The sequence below is a fragment of the Myotis brandtii genome, unplaced genomic scaffold (genome assembly GCF_000412655.1).
Source record: "Myotis brandtii unplaced genomic scaffold, ASM41265v1 scaffold123, whole genome shotgun sequence".
Taxonomy (NCBI): domain Eukaryota; kingdom Metazoa; phylum Chordata; class Mammalia; order Chiroptera; family Vespertilionidae; genus Myotis; species Myotis brandtii.
In genome coordinates, this window is record NW_005354291.1 from 10,251,233 (window position 1) to 10,265,699 (window position 14,467).

The 14,467-nt window shown below is 39.6% G+C and overlaps 1 protein-coding gene across 1 annotated transcript in view; it reads right to left on the reverse strand.

The window, feature by feature from the left end:
* Window positions 1-6,876: 6,876 nt before the first annotated feature.
* The window catches only part of MOXD1 (monooxygenase, DBH-like 1), a 58,424-nt gene continuing 50,833 nt past the window's right edge, over window positions 6,877-14,467 (reverse strand). Inside the window, exons 10-11 of the mRNA XM_005859010.2 lie at window positions 8,746-8,914; window positions 6,877-8,270 (exon numbers count right to left, since the gene is read on the reverse strand). Of these exons, the coding sequence (XP_005859072.2) occupies window positions 8,103-8,270; window positions 8,746-8,914 (337 nt within the window). The 3' untranslated portion in view covers window positions 6,877-8,102. The remainder of the gene's footprint in view (window positions 8,271-8,745; window positions 8,915-14,467) is intronic.

Here is a 14,467-nt window from a genome sequence, read left to right on the forward strand (position 1 = left end):
AAACTGGGGAAGCCTATCTCTTGAATTGGTTACAGAACTGGAGGAAGCAGATGCAACCCTTTGATGTCTCTCTCAGTGTCTTGTCACTGTGTCTCTTATCTATCACGTTCCCTCTGGGGGTTCATTGTGGCCAGTTTGGGAAACGTGGTAGCTACTGCTTTTCCGCAGATCTATAATAGAAAGGGGGGGGGGGGGGGGGGGAGTGTGTGTGTTGTGGGGTGTGTGGTATGAGCCAGAGACTCTCCAGTTGTATGAGCCAGAGAACTTTCCAGAATATTAATAGCACTGGGCAAGACCTGCTCCTGGGGCAGCTGTGCCAGGACAGGAGGTCTCTGCAGCTGTGGAAGCAGCACATTCTGTTCCTTGTCTTGATCAGCCAGCCAGACTGAGTAAGAACAGGGCTGCCCTGGCCCCTGGCGCCGCGCGCCAGCGGGGGCTGGACAGGTGCCCCCCGACGTGCTCTTTCCTCCTGGAGAGGCACTCGCATCCAGCAGAGGCTCCGCACGTGCTGGCCGGGGCGCGGGGTCAGCCTGCCCCCTCCCGCCTCCGCACACTGGCTTCCTCCGACCGCTGGAGCCAGTTATCCTTGGCACGAGGAGGATTTATAATTGTTGTGTCTCAGAGCTCCCAACTCTCTAGTAACGACCAACTGGTGGAAATGTCAGTGAATGGAGCTTTGTTGCGCTGCGAACTCCTGCCGGGAGCTACCAACAGAAAGACCCTTTCTGTGGGCTCTTCCTGCACAGACCCCGTCTGGCTTTGCAGCCTGAGTCCCAGCAAAAGCAAGCTTCCCAAGGAGGCGCAGGTCCCGGCGCTCACGACTGTTACCTCCTGGTCTCCTCCGCCCGCCGGCCTGCTCTGTCTGGACGCAGCTGCCTCCTTTCCAAGCAGCCGTGAGAGGGAGAGGGGTGCAGGGGCCTGAGGCCTGTGCCACGTGGGAGCAGTCCTGGGGCCACCAGCTCCCCAAACCCTCCAGGGAATGGCACTTGGTCTCTGTGCTCACAGAGGTTGTCAAAGACCCGTGAGACTACGCAGCGGGGGCTGACTCCAAGCCCCAACCCGAGCACTTGACTTTGGATCCCCACCGCCACCTCCTCCTCTAGCTCCCCAGGTGCCTTCACCTCACCAATGCGCTCGCCTCACCATTACCAGCCGTCTCCTGTCTCCCCGCAGACCTGCCTTCCTGCTGACAACATGAACCTGTGCTCCGGGGTCCTTTCCCTCCAGATCTCTAGTGTCTTTCTGGAAACTTCCAGTCAAGAGCCAGCCTCGCAGAAAGCAGGAGGTTGGAACACAGCGCAAACAAGGGCGCCTGTGGGGCGAGGTGAGCGGGCTGGAGCGGGGATGCTGGGATGACAGCACAGCCTGGGGGCCGTGGCCTCACCTGCTCCCCGATCTTATGCAAGTCATGCCTGCTCTGAGCTTGCTTTTTATTTTCATCCTAAAAAGGAGCTAGCACAAAAAGCCCAGGAGTACTTAAATACTCTCTTCGAAACCTTTAGCCCGGCACGTGGTGCTTCTCAATATTCGTTTTTATGATTGCGGCGGCATTGACCAGCATGTGATTTCATGATTTGCCATATCAAAATGCGTTCCAAGTTCAAATATGCCTGGGGAATGTTGTGAACTGAAGCTTACCCGAGGACACATGGAGGGTTATGATGTTCAGAGTTCTTGCACACAGTCCTGTCCACTTTCTCACCCATAATATGCCGCCAATAATCGTCTCTTCCTCCTATTATTATGTGAGCATGAGATAAGGTGCCATATATTAAACACTTAGCAAAATACTTGGCATTGCACATGTGCCCAATATATGCCAGCAAGGAATGTTACTATTACTACTCAGATGGTGACTATTTAATGATATTGAGAACTCATGAAATGTAAAGAAAACCAAAAATCTTTTCAATCTTGAACAAAGTGTTTCCCAAACATATTTGACCACAGGGCTCCCTTCGCTCTGCCCTTTGTAAGTACCTAGATTGTGCTGACCATGTAGGAGAGTGTCTGTGATTCACTGTGCGAAGGGAATAATAGACTGGCAGGTATCCAATCACTCCCGTGTAGGAGAAATTATTCTTCCTGCATTAAAGTATTATTATGTTGAATTCAATCGCAGAGTCCCCAAACTGAGGGGAAAAAAATCCAATGGGTATATTATTGTGCAGCCTCCGATCTTCCCTGATAGTGTGTTAATTCCCAGGCCTTTAGTAGCTTCGGAAAAGCTGCAGAATGCTTAACCACGGCTGCTAAGGCATAAATCAATGTCACCTACTCTTTTCTGAACATTTTGTGCTAAGATAATTATATGAAAAAGGAAACCTCTTATATCTGAAAGTCTTGTGATCTCAAATCTCTACTTTCTATAATTGGACAGAAGGCAGAAGTAATCCTTGTTCATTTCATGTGTGAATCTGACTGGCTAAGGGATGCCCAGGTAGCTGGTAAGACATTATTTCTGAGAGTGTCTGTGAGGGTGTTTAGGGAAGAGATTAGCATGTGAATTGGTGAACTGAATAAAGCCATTGTCTTCACCAATGCTGTGGACCTCATCCTGTCCCTGCGGGCCTGCTTTGAACAGAAAGGCAGAGGAAGTGTGGATTAGTTCTCTCTGGCTGCTTGAGTTGAGCAGCCATCCTCTCCTGCCCTGGGGCCATCTATGTTCCTGTTCCTGGGCCTGGGGCTCAGACCAGGATTTACCTCATCAACCCCTGGTTCTCAGGCCTTGGGATTCAGACTGAATTATACGGCCAGCTCTGCTGCTTCCCCAATTTACAGACAGCCTTCTCTGCCTGTGAGCCAATCCGGTAATCAATTTCCTCTTTTGAGATATCTAAACATATCCCATTGCTTCTGCTGCTCTGGAGAATCCTGACTAATACAGACCTCATAGGATAGCCACGCGGTGCAGTTTTATGGTAACTTACATTTTACTTATGCTTTATTTTTGTAAGTTGAAAAAATAGCCATAAAAGTACACCACCTTTTGGGAAAACTAAATTAATATATACTTTATTTTAAAATGACTCTACAATCTAAATATTCATTTTAAAAAATGTAAATAAAATTTAAAAAATAATGAAAAAAAGTTATTTGCTTCATTAGTGAGTGTACTTTTAAAGTAAGAACTGATATTTTTTCTCTAGACAGCTTGTATGCAGCACTGTACCTGACACTAATGTATTTAGCAGGCACTAAATACAGTTTTAATATAATAATACCTCTCCAAGTACATTTAAAATATAAAAATTAATATACACAGCTTTCATTACCTAACTCATCAGTTTCATGAGAAGGATTATGAATTCTTGCAGATAGGTAATATAATGTGAAACTTTCTATTAATTCAATGAAATCCAATAAAACCAATATTATTATGCCAGACACCTGGTATTTACTTAAGTTTTTGGGATAGAAAATTTGAATTTAGCAGGATTTCTCCTAAATAGACATTAACAATAAATTTGGAGATGTTTCATTATTTGTTAAATTGTTTCCATTTGAAGTGGCTAGAAATATTTGGTCATGTTATTATGTTCCATAGATTCCACTAGTGTACACAAGACCAGATACTGTGAAGGAAAACACTATTTGGGGTCAAAACCAATACTTTATAACAAATGTCTTTTAAAAGACTGTATTAAGATAAGTCTTTTGTTCTTCTTGCATAACAATAATAGAAAATATGAAATTCTATTAGGGTTGCATTAAAATTTTTATGCAGATCTTCAAATGCCCACCAGGCCATTTGACAAAATTCAAATCCTTCTTAAATTCTTACTTTGGAATCCTTCCAGGGAAAATTAGCATTCTCTTTGCAATGTGACAAGTCTACCACAAGAGGGCACTGTACTCCCAATTCATTGCAAAAGAAGCTAAAATTAGAAACATTCTGTCCTGGCTTACTGCAGATTCCAGATGTTGCAAAAGGAACGCCTACACGTGTCTATTGTACTTGGACAAAGATGAAATAGAAGCCTTGTTAGCTCAATTCTTCCAAAGGCAAGAAAACAAATGTAATGAGAACTATTGGTTTGTCAGAACTTCAAGTAATTTCTCATTCGTCCACAAGGTGGCACCTCTTCCTTGATGATAGCTGTGCTGACCCACTGAGCCAGCTGTAAATTTTTTTAGAAACTTTGTCTTGACTGTCATTTTGAAAAAATAATATTTCTGGTAAATAGAAGCTTTATTAAGAAAATTTTAAAGTTTTTTCCTCCTTAATGTCATCTAACTATGAACATTTTTTTATCTTCAGAGAATGTGTTTCTGTTAACAGTGCAATAGAGACAATCTTCACTATGTCTAAGGAATTTTCACCAGTGCCTGAGCAGAGGTTCATTAACACAGGTAATTCTGAGTCTCACATGTCTCTCATTTCCCGTGCTCGGTTCACACTCTCTCAACAAAACTGACAAAAAATCCTTATTTTAATCCAGGGGTCCTCAAACTACGGCCCGCAGGCCACATGCAAATACAAATATTGTATTTGTTCCCATTTTGTTTTTTTACTTCAAAATAAGATATGTGCAGTGTGCATAGGAATTTGTTCATAGTTTTTTTTTTAAACTATAGTCCGGCCCTCCAACGGTCTGAGGGACAGTGAACTGGCCCCCTGTTTAAAAAGTTTGAGGACCCCTGTTTTAAACAATCAGTAACAATTTATCCAGGAAAACCATGAAAAAGATAAATTCTATTTTGAGGAATATGATTTCATTACTTAGTGTTGCAGTTAGGTTTTAAATTATGCTAAGTTTATCTGGATACTTTTCTCACTCATAAGATCCTTTTTTTTTTTTTTTTTTTGCCTTTTGACTTGCACAGTCTATATTAAAGTTCTCAAACTCGAGGCATTTCTGGGCTGGATTGAAGCACTTGGAATTGTGGTTTCTTTTTGTCACATTAGGGTGACGTACTCTCCCCTTTAGGAAGCAGAAAGAAGCAGCAGGATGGGTGAGAATGGGATTATATAAGAAATGTAGACGGGTATGATGTAACAATATTGAGGAGCTATTTTTTTGTTAATCCTCACCTGAGGACATTTTTTCCATTGACATTTAGTGAGAGTGGAAGGAAGGGAGGAAGGGAAAGAGAGAGAGAGAGAGAGAGCTGGACATGCTTTGCTGGGAAAGTTGTTTGCTCCACAGCTTGTTTCTTGGAAAATGTTCCTCCACCACAACAGAGGTACAGTGGTCAATGAGCCTGGGTAATGTTTCACACTACATAACTCCTCTTGGACTTTCAAATGCACATTTACATACTAAAGACTGAGAAGTTCTACAGTAAGCCTGCTAAACTTTGTAACAGTTTTCCACGACTCTTTATATTTTCCATGCAACACAGCTCTGGCCAAGGGAGTTGAGAATCCTGCCATGAGTCTATGCAAGTGACCATTTTCTGCTCATAAATTGCCAGTTTGATTCTGCTGGATTTGGATACAACTGTTGATCCAGGTCTTGCAGGGCTAAGATGGTCAAACTAACATATAAGCGAGGTTCCTGGTCCTAATAGTCTATGGAGAAGTGATGGTCCATGATGATGAATAAGCTTTTCATTAGCTGAAAGGTTGTAAGTATAGTATTTAAAAAACAAACAAACTCCTATATCCTTCATCCAGAGTCCTCAATTGTTATCATTTTACCATATTTGAATTATCATACTCTCTTTGTAGACAGACAATAGATATAGATTGAATTCTTTTCTAAACTCTTTGAGAATAATTTGAACAAGTTGAAGACATCTAGCAATAATCATCAAAATTCTCAAATATTATAATTATTAAATAAAAATTCTCAAAAATATATAATTATTACATCTGTACTTGCACTTAAGGTAACTTATTGTGAGGAAATATTTATAGATATGAAAGTTTTAATTATAAGAATGTTAATCATAGCAATGTTGATCATATTGAAAAACTGGAAATGGCCAATATAGTCAACAATAAGCATTTAGTTGAGCAAATTGTATCAGGCAAGCAGATACTACTTGTAAACATCCTCCTGTCTGCCACTCCTCGCTGGCCTCTGTAGCCATTAGGAGAAAGTTCAAAACCCCGAATATGTCTGCCGCTGTTGACTGTACCACTCTTCTCACTCCCAGGACTCCTTTGATCCTGTTTGATACTCTTCAGAGAAACTGATCACTCAAGACACCCCCAACCTCACAGGGCCTTGATGAATATTGGTTTCATCATATGCAGGTCTCTCCTCTCCCCACCCTACCTGCTTTAACAATCAAACTGTAGACCACTGTACGTGGAGGCTCCATTTCCCCTCAGGACCCAGGTACTCCCAGCCCAGGACAGATAATGTGACTGGATCCAGTGCAGCAATGACAAACCTAGGCTGTTCAGGAAGGTCTTCCAATGTTAAGAGCAAACTTAGAATATAATCAGAATCTTACCGAGTCTTCAATAGATAACCTATTCCAATTTCAAATAGATTCAATTTCTCAAAATTCTATATATTCATAAGAATTTGTAGCAGAACAATGACAGCTTTATTCTTAGCAACATCAACTGAAAAAACAGATTCCCATTTCTCCAAAAATGCAAGCTTCCCAAAGCTGTGTATCCTTTTCTAGCCAGTATGTTTACCTTCCTTACCAAGAACAATGAAAGCAGATAATATTACATGATTTCCAAAGGAAATCATTCTACTTTGACATCTCAGATTCAGATGTCCTGAAGGAAAAATAAACATAAAATTTCAGATAGGGATTATCATATTTCTTATATAAATATTTGGATGGAAAAATAATAAAGTCTGATATAGCAGTTGTAAAATAAAAAGAAGAAAAGCTAACTATAATATATGCCTCATAAATATTACAGACATTTCATTATGTGGACAAAATTCTTAGAATCAGGAAGGAAACACACCAAAACATAACATTTATTTAAAGGACAATATAATTGGTATTGAAGACATTGTTTGCTGGGGAGAAAGGGCTTAAACACAGGATAGAAAATGCAAAGTGCTTAATTGATGTGACTGGAAACCTCAGTACAGAATCACTTCTCTCTAGGAGTGTACAAGATGCCACACAAAAAGTTACTTTCATTTGGTTTATTCATATGATCCCAACTTAAGAAATGAGGAAAGGACACTTAACAAGATTTAGCTGAACTCTACAAAGAGAACCCAAAAACTCACAAGATTGTCAATTGGTAGCAACTGTATTATAGAAAGTTAGTCTGTTACTTAATATAAAAATAAATCTACAATAGCAAGTGTGACTCGAATTGAGCCAGTAGGCAACACGTGTGACCCCGACCGCAGTCAGTGAGGTGCTACGTGGACCTCACACCCTCCTTGGCTGGCTCACACTGTCTGGCCTTTGACCTGGGACCCCCAAAAGGACCCCTGACAGCACAGGGTTGCAGCCAACTACATTTTTTCCTCGGCCTACAATCCGTTAGGTACCAGTTCTCTGTTTCCCACAACCTCTTTCCTTTCTTCCTGTTTAGTGCCAGAGCTCACGAAAACACTCACCTGGCCAGCGCTGAGCAGGATGCAGACGTACTCTGAGATGGGTTAGGGGTTGTACCAACAGACTCAGATAAATGAAGAGATGAACATGGGCATCATCAAAAAGCACCGAGGTATGGGGCCCTCGGGGAATTCACAGAAAAGGACAGAACTGGGTAACACTGAAAGGTAGGCGACCATTGTTTATGCTCAGGAAGTCACACCCAAGGAGCAATAAAGGGGAAGAAAACTGGAGTGGAGAGTACTTCCTTTGACAGTTTTTAAAAGGAATATAGAAGCCAAACCAACATTTAAAAATTAAAATAGCAATTACAAGTGTTTGCATAAATGTAATGCAGAAGGAAATAAAGAATTCTTTTACTTCCGCTTGACTTGGTCCACATTTTGATCAGGCCACTTTTGCTTTATTGGTAATGGATACATTTTATCAGCCATGTCTGAGGAAAAGGAGAGAACCCATGACATCTCTCAGGGAGACTGAGAGAGTGGGGAGGAAGGGAGTATATGAAAGGGAAGTCTCCACACTCCTCATGCCCCAAGTGTCTTTAACCCGCACATTAAACGAGTTTCCAATCACAGAAAACATCGTCACCAAGGACCACAGAACTAGGACCAGGAGTGTAGGCTGCTCAGGATGCTGCTCAGGACTGTGAGGCACACCAGCAGCTGAAGAGAGAGGCTTCTGTGCAGGGAAGAGGGAGGAGAGGTGCACATCAAGGGCTCTGCTTTGTAAGGTCTTTCTATATCTGGAGGTAAGGCCGTCATCCCTTGGATCTGAAAGAGCAGACAACGCCAATGAGTGTGTGATCAAAGAGCAGGACTGTGGCCACGCTCGCTCAGTCCTTGCACTTCTGCAGGAATCAAAGGGGCGAGGGTGGGGGCACAGATGGCTGCTGAGGTTGTCAAACATGAGGACAGTCACAACCTTAAGGATTCCGTGGGGGGAAGTGGGGAAGAGGGCCAGGCAGGTCTCTGGGACAGGGGGGATACAAAACAGGCTCCATCGCTTTTTAAAATTCTCATCTTATCCTATTCCTGCTTCACTACAAGTTTAGTTTTAGAATAAATTTTCTCTTTAAAAGAAAAGAAATCAGGAGTTTTTGGTCAACCCCAGGTAATCATTAAACAAATTATCAGATGGATCGTTGGATTTATGGGTATTCATCTGTTCCCTAGATTTCACCTGTTGTGGCTTCAGGTAAAATGTGACATCTGGTTTCCCCCGAAGATGAAAACAAGCAGGGCTTACCGACCACTCTGCGTTGTCGGTCTTGGAGCATCTCACGTTCACCGGCAGGCTCAGGACAAGCTTGTTGAAGGACAGACCTTCCTTTTTAGTCCACTTGAACTTATTCATTGCATCCATGAAGGAAAGGTTTTTATATTGCTTGGGGCTTTTGATAATGAAAGGCCAGGTCCTGAATTTAAAATTAAAAAAAACACAATTAGTAATATTCAGAATAAAAGCATTACATGTTTCCATTACTTTTCAGTAGATATCATGCTTGTTCATTTTTACAAACAAAGATGACCTAATGCAACACACTGATGAACTCATCAGCAGTTACTAGAGGAAATACATACCAAATAAGGAGGATGACATTTAAAAAAAATGAAAGTCCCTGTTTTATTGGCAGATGGGTATTACTTTTAGCTCTGAAAGCTTCCCCAGAGTCTCACAATTCCTCGCTTATTTGTTTTGGCTCTAGTTAACAATATAACTACTAACAAACAGTTCTAAATATTGAAATGCTAATAGTGAAATAAAGAAATGTGTTGGTCTTGGCTGGCATGGCTCAGTGATTGAATGTTGACCTATGAAGCGGGAGGTCACTGTTCGACTCCCCATCAGGGTACAGGCGGGAGTTGCGGGCTCCATCCCCAGTGGGGGTTGTGCAGGAGGCAGCCGATCAATGATTCTCTCTCATCATTGATGTTTCTATCTCTCTCTCCCTTCCTCTCTGAAATCAATAAAAATATGTGTGTGTGTTTTTTTTTTTTTAAGAAATGTGTAGCATCTTAAAAAGTACTGTAACTGAGATGGACATTTCAGTTCCATACAGTTGAGAAGCCTGACCCCTAGTGGCCGCCCTATTCTGGCTTGCTGACATGGAGATAAATTCAAAAGACTTGAAATTGAAAAAATGTTTTTACGATTTTACTGAGAAAAGAAATATTCTTCAGCAATGAGCTTTGCTTCTACTTTCTGCTCTAATAAAACAAACCTGTTAAATGTCCAAGAAAGAAAGAACAAATCACAGAAGAATGACAAGACCTGCTTGAAAAGTTACTCTTTGTTAAATATATTTATATTGATTCCTGAAAGAAGGAAAAGTGTAAGTGCTGATATATATAAAAATTTACATAAATTATTCCATGGGCCTTCCAGTAGATTATCATGGTAACCATCAGGTATCTGGCTCCCATGACACACCAAGATGTTCCAATAGTTACCAAATAATTAACCTCCAACTGAGGAATCTATATTTTCATATTTTATCTTCACAATTTCTTCTTTTAAACACATAATCTATTCAGGCACATTGAATATTATTTTATTAAGGAAATTAAACATCCTTTATTAATTTTTTAGATTTATAAAGATAAATTCTTAATGTCTAAATTAAAATTATTTCCTCTATACTCTGGTAAATAATACAATAAAAAACAATGCATACCATACGATGATGTTTCTATTCTTCAGTCCTAACTTCCTTTTTACCTTTAATTAAAGTCAATATATCTGTTGAGTTTTAAATGCACTATTAAATGCTATAAAGGAAGAGCAGTCAGCATCACTCTACATTAAGCATATCTATCAATGACCTAGAATCCGTAGCATTTTAATATTTAAACATGCTGTGAAGATTTGTAGAGATGCAATTCAGAATCAGTATAAAGTAAAAACTTGACTTGAAAAGTGCCTATTATGTTTATGTACAATGTCCTTTTAAATACAATAAAAGCTACATATGGGTTTTATTAAATATATAATAATTTTAAAATCAAATCCTGAAAATTAAATTTACTTTTCAAAAAGGTAATGTATCTAGCTGGAAAAAAAGAAAATCAACTTCATAGCTAGGGGAATACGGGGCGGGAGGGGAGAGGGGTGGTTATAACACACCACAAGGTGGCACTGGAATCTCTGCTAATGATCTGAGGTGGCCTAACCCCCTCTGAGTTTTCAGCAGACTTGCTGATGAGAATGAATACTGTATTATTGTACGTTGATAAAATCTTAAAAAGCTTTGCTGCTAGATTATATCAGAAAACTAGTATTTCTTGACATGAGGTATAAACACATTTGTTAACTTACTTTTAATAAATGGAAAGGATTTTAAAGGAGAAGCCCAGTGGTTCAGATGTGGGAAACCAACAGCATAGCAAGACTGAGTACTGGGGATGAAGTCACCAACCTCTCTGAGGTGGCATCCCTGGCTCATGTTTACTGCCTCCTTTCCATTCCTACTGACTTTGTTCAGGCCCCTACTCTATGACAACATCTCACCGTCACTTTCAGCCTGTCCTACACCACACTGTCAGGTTACCGCTGGAGAAAAGAGGACAAAACAGAAAGAGGAGAAAGCCTGAAAAAGTGAACATTTATCCTGAGTCCTTTTCCTTATAAGACTAAGCTTTAAACCAGAAATAGTTGACCTTGAAATAGCAAGTTCTTCTGCTATCACTGGGACTGGGAATTAGTTAGGAAGACTAGGAATGTTCTAGAAATTAAAACAATTAAATTTCTACACATCTAGGCATACTGTAAATGTCTACCCAGATAAACATTTTTAAAAGGGTATTATTTATATATTACTGTAGTTGATAAAAATAAATCACATTATATTGTTTAATAATGAGTAATTTTTCTTTGTAAGTTTAATCTAATTGATAAGTTGATTAAAAAATGTATACAAAAAAGAAATAAACTTAGACTATCCATAACAATTTGGAGGAAGAAAAAAATGACAACGTTTAGGGATTTACACCCTCTTATTTAAAGATATACTATTATAAAACTATAATAATTGAATGTGGTATTATATTAAGGCTAAACATGTACAACCATGATACAAAATTCAGAGTTCAGAAATAGTCAGTTCATGGTCAAATGATTTTAAACAAACATTCCAGTGTAATTCAATGGGAAACGGGTGGGTTTTTTCATCAAATGGTTCTTAACTTGATATCCATAGGAAAAACAATGAACCTTAGTATTTAACTCATACCACACACAGATATTTATTTAAAATATATCATCAACCAAAATGTAAAACCTAAAACTATAAACTTCTTAGGAAAATAAAACACAGGAGAAATCTTCATGACCTTGGGTAGGCACAGATTTCTTACACAGGATACCAAAAGCACAAAATAAACCATAAATGATTAAATTGACTTCAAAAATAGAGCTAAAAAAAGAAAATCAAAACACAGAATGGGGATATTATTTGCAAAAATATATATGACAAAGGACTTATATCCAAAGTATAAAGAACTCTTTAAAAATCTAAAAAATTCTGATACATCAATAATAAAATAACCCAACTAAATAATAGACAAAAATTTGAAAAATTAAAGAAGATCATATATAAAAGACCAATAATCATGTGAAAAGAGGCTCACCATTGTTAGTCACAAGGGAAATGGAAAATAAAACCACAATAAGATATCACACGACATACACATCAGAATAGATGAAATTTAAAATATTGTAAATATTGAAAGAATGTTAAGCCATAGGAGTTCTTGTATATTAATGGTGAGAACGTAAAAAGGTCCACCATTTTGGAGAAAATGATGAAAGTCTTATTAAATAAATGTAAACTTTGTACACAATCCAGTGGTTCCACCACTAGGCATTAACTCAGAAAATTGAAGACATATGTCCATACAAAGACAAATACAATAATGTTCACAGCAGCTTTCATCATAATAGCCAGAAACAGAAAACAATACAAATGTCTTTTAACTGGTGAACTGATAAATATACTTGGGTGTATCCACACAGGGGAATACTGCTCAGCAACAAAAAGGAATGGACTGCTGATATAAGTACCAGCGTAGATGAATCTCAGAAACCTCTAGGTCAAAACAACAACAAACAAACAAACAAACAAAAAAACAGGCTTAAAGAGCACATACTATATGATCACATTTTTATAAAATCTAGAAAAGATCAAACTAGTATAGTGACATAAAGCACATTCACAGTTCCATGGGATTGTCTCCAGATGGGCCTAACAGTGGTCGGCAAACTGCGGCTCGCAAGCCACATGCGGCTCTTTGGCCCCTTGAGTGTGGCTCTTCCACAAAATACCACGTGCAGGCGTGCATGTACAGTGCGATTGAAACTTCGTGGCCCATGCGCAGAAGTCAGTATGTTGTGGAAGAGCCACACTCAAGGGGCCAAAGAGCTGCATGTGGCTCGCGAGCCGAGTTTGCCGACCACTACTAGGAGAACCTATGGGGGTGATGGCAATCTCTATACCTTATTTGTGACGGGGTTACATAGGTGTACACAGCTGAGAAAACTTCCTAACAAAAATGGGTGCATTTTATTGCATGTAAGTTCTGCTCCAAGCAATTTGACTTTTAAAATAAAGGATAAAAAAGAAATAAGAATATACCAACAAGCAAATGAAAAAGGATACAACATAATGCCACAAACTTTACAATCTAACTGTTAAAGAATGAAGCCAGGAAATTTAACTGAACAAGGTTCAAGTCCTAACCCCCTTGGCACTCTAGCCGTGGTTGGCAACCCGCGGCTCGCGAGCCACATGCGGCTCTTTGGCCCCTTGAGTGTGGCTCTTCCACAAAATACCACGTGCGGACGCGCACATACAGTGAGATTGAAACTTCATGGCCCATGCACAGAAGTTGGTATTTCTACACTACTGGGAAGTGCACCGTGAGGCAGTCTCCCTAAGAAGTGAGAAGGGAGGGTTGCAGAGCTGCAGTGGCTTTGGCAGCATGATGGAAGGCCTGGGACATTCCTCCATGGAGAGGGATGCGGTCCTTACCAGTTAGAAAACTTCCTCGAATAGATTTTTAACAAAATCTGAGGAAGGGTGAATGCATGCATTGTAATATAGAGTATACAGCCCCACCTCTATACCCATAGGCCTTTACCATCAAAATATATAAAAGTAGGCATACAATATATATCACCTAAACCTCTAACTGTGGTCTGCCAAGAAAGAAAGCTACTCTCAGATTTTCTTAGAAGGAAGTCAAGAATTCACCTACATTGTGTCAAAGGTAAGTTTTAGGGAAGACTGACTCCTCAGAAGGAAGAAATGACATAACCATGCAAACACAGGGAGAAAAGGAAAGTATTTCACACTTCATGTAAAGAGACAGAAAAAGAAACTGACTCTAGAAGAAAATATAAACCAATTATACTGGAGAAAATTCCTACACGTGTTTCATGTTATCAGCTCATTTAACAAGAACATGAATTCGATTAAACAAGAGCTCAAATAAAAGATGATGAAACAACAGAGTGAGATGAACAGGAAGAGAGCAGAACAAAGGAAATAAATTTAGGACAAAACAACTTTAGTAGCAAATACATTTTTAAAAAGCAGGATGCAAAAGAGCACTTCTGAAAAATTATAAAATTCTTGGGGAAAAAATCTAAAGTAGATTAGAAAAAAATGTGTAGCTACACTAAAACTTCCCTGAAATGCAAAAAAAAAAAAGGCGGGGCGGCGGGGGGGAGTGAATGTATGTACTGAAAGAACACTTTGTGTCTCAGGAAAATTTGATTCAGATGCTCAACACTGGAATATGTTCAAGTTAACTTATGTGTTCTACAGGTAAAGGACGAATGCTCCCATTCATCCCAAGAGATCTTCTAAGGGGCGGGGAGAGGGAGAGAAGTGAACCCAAAATATCTCCACCCAAATGCTGTCTAAATATAAGTGCAGGAATTCGAAAAATGTAAAAGAACTCAGGGCATA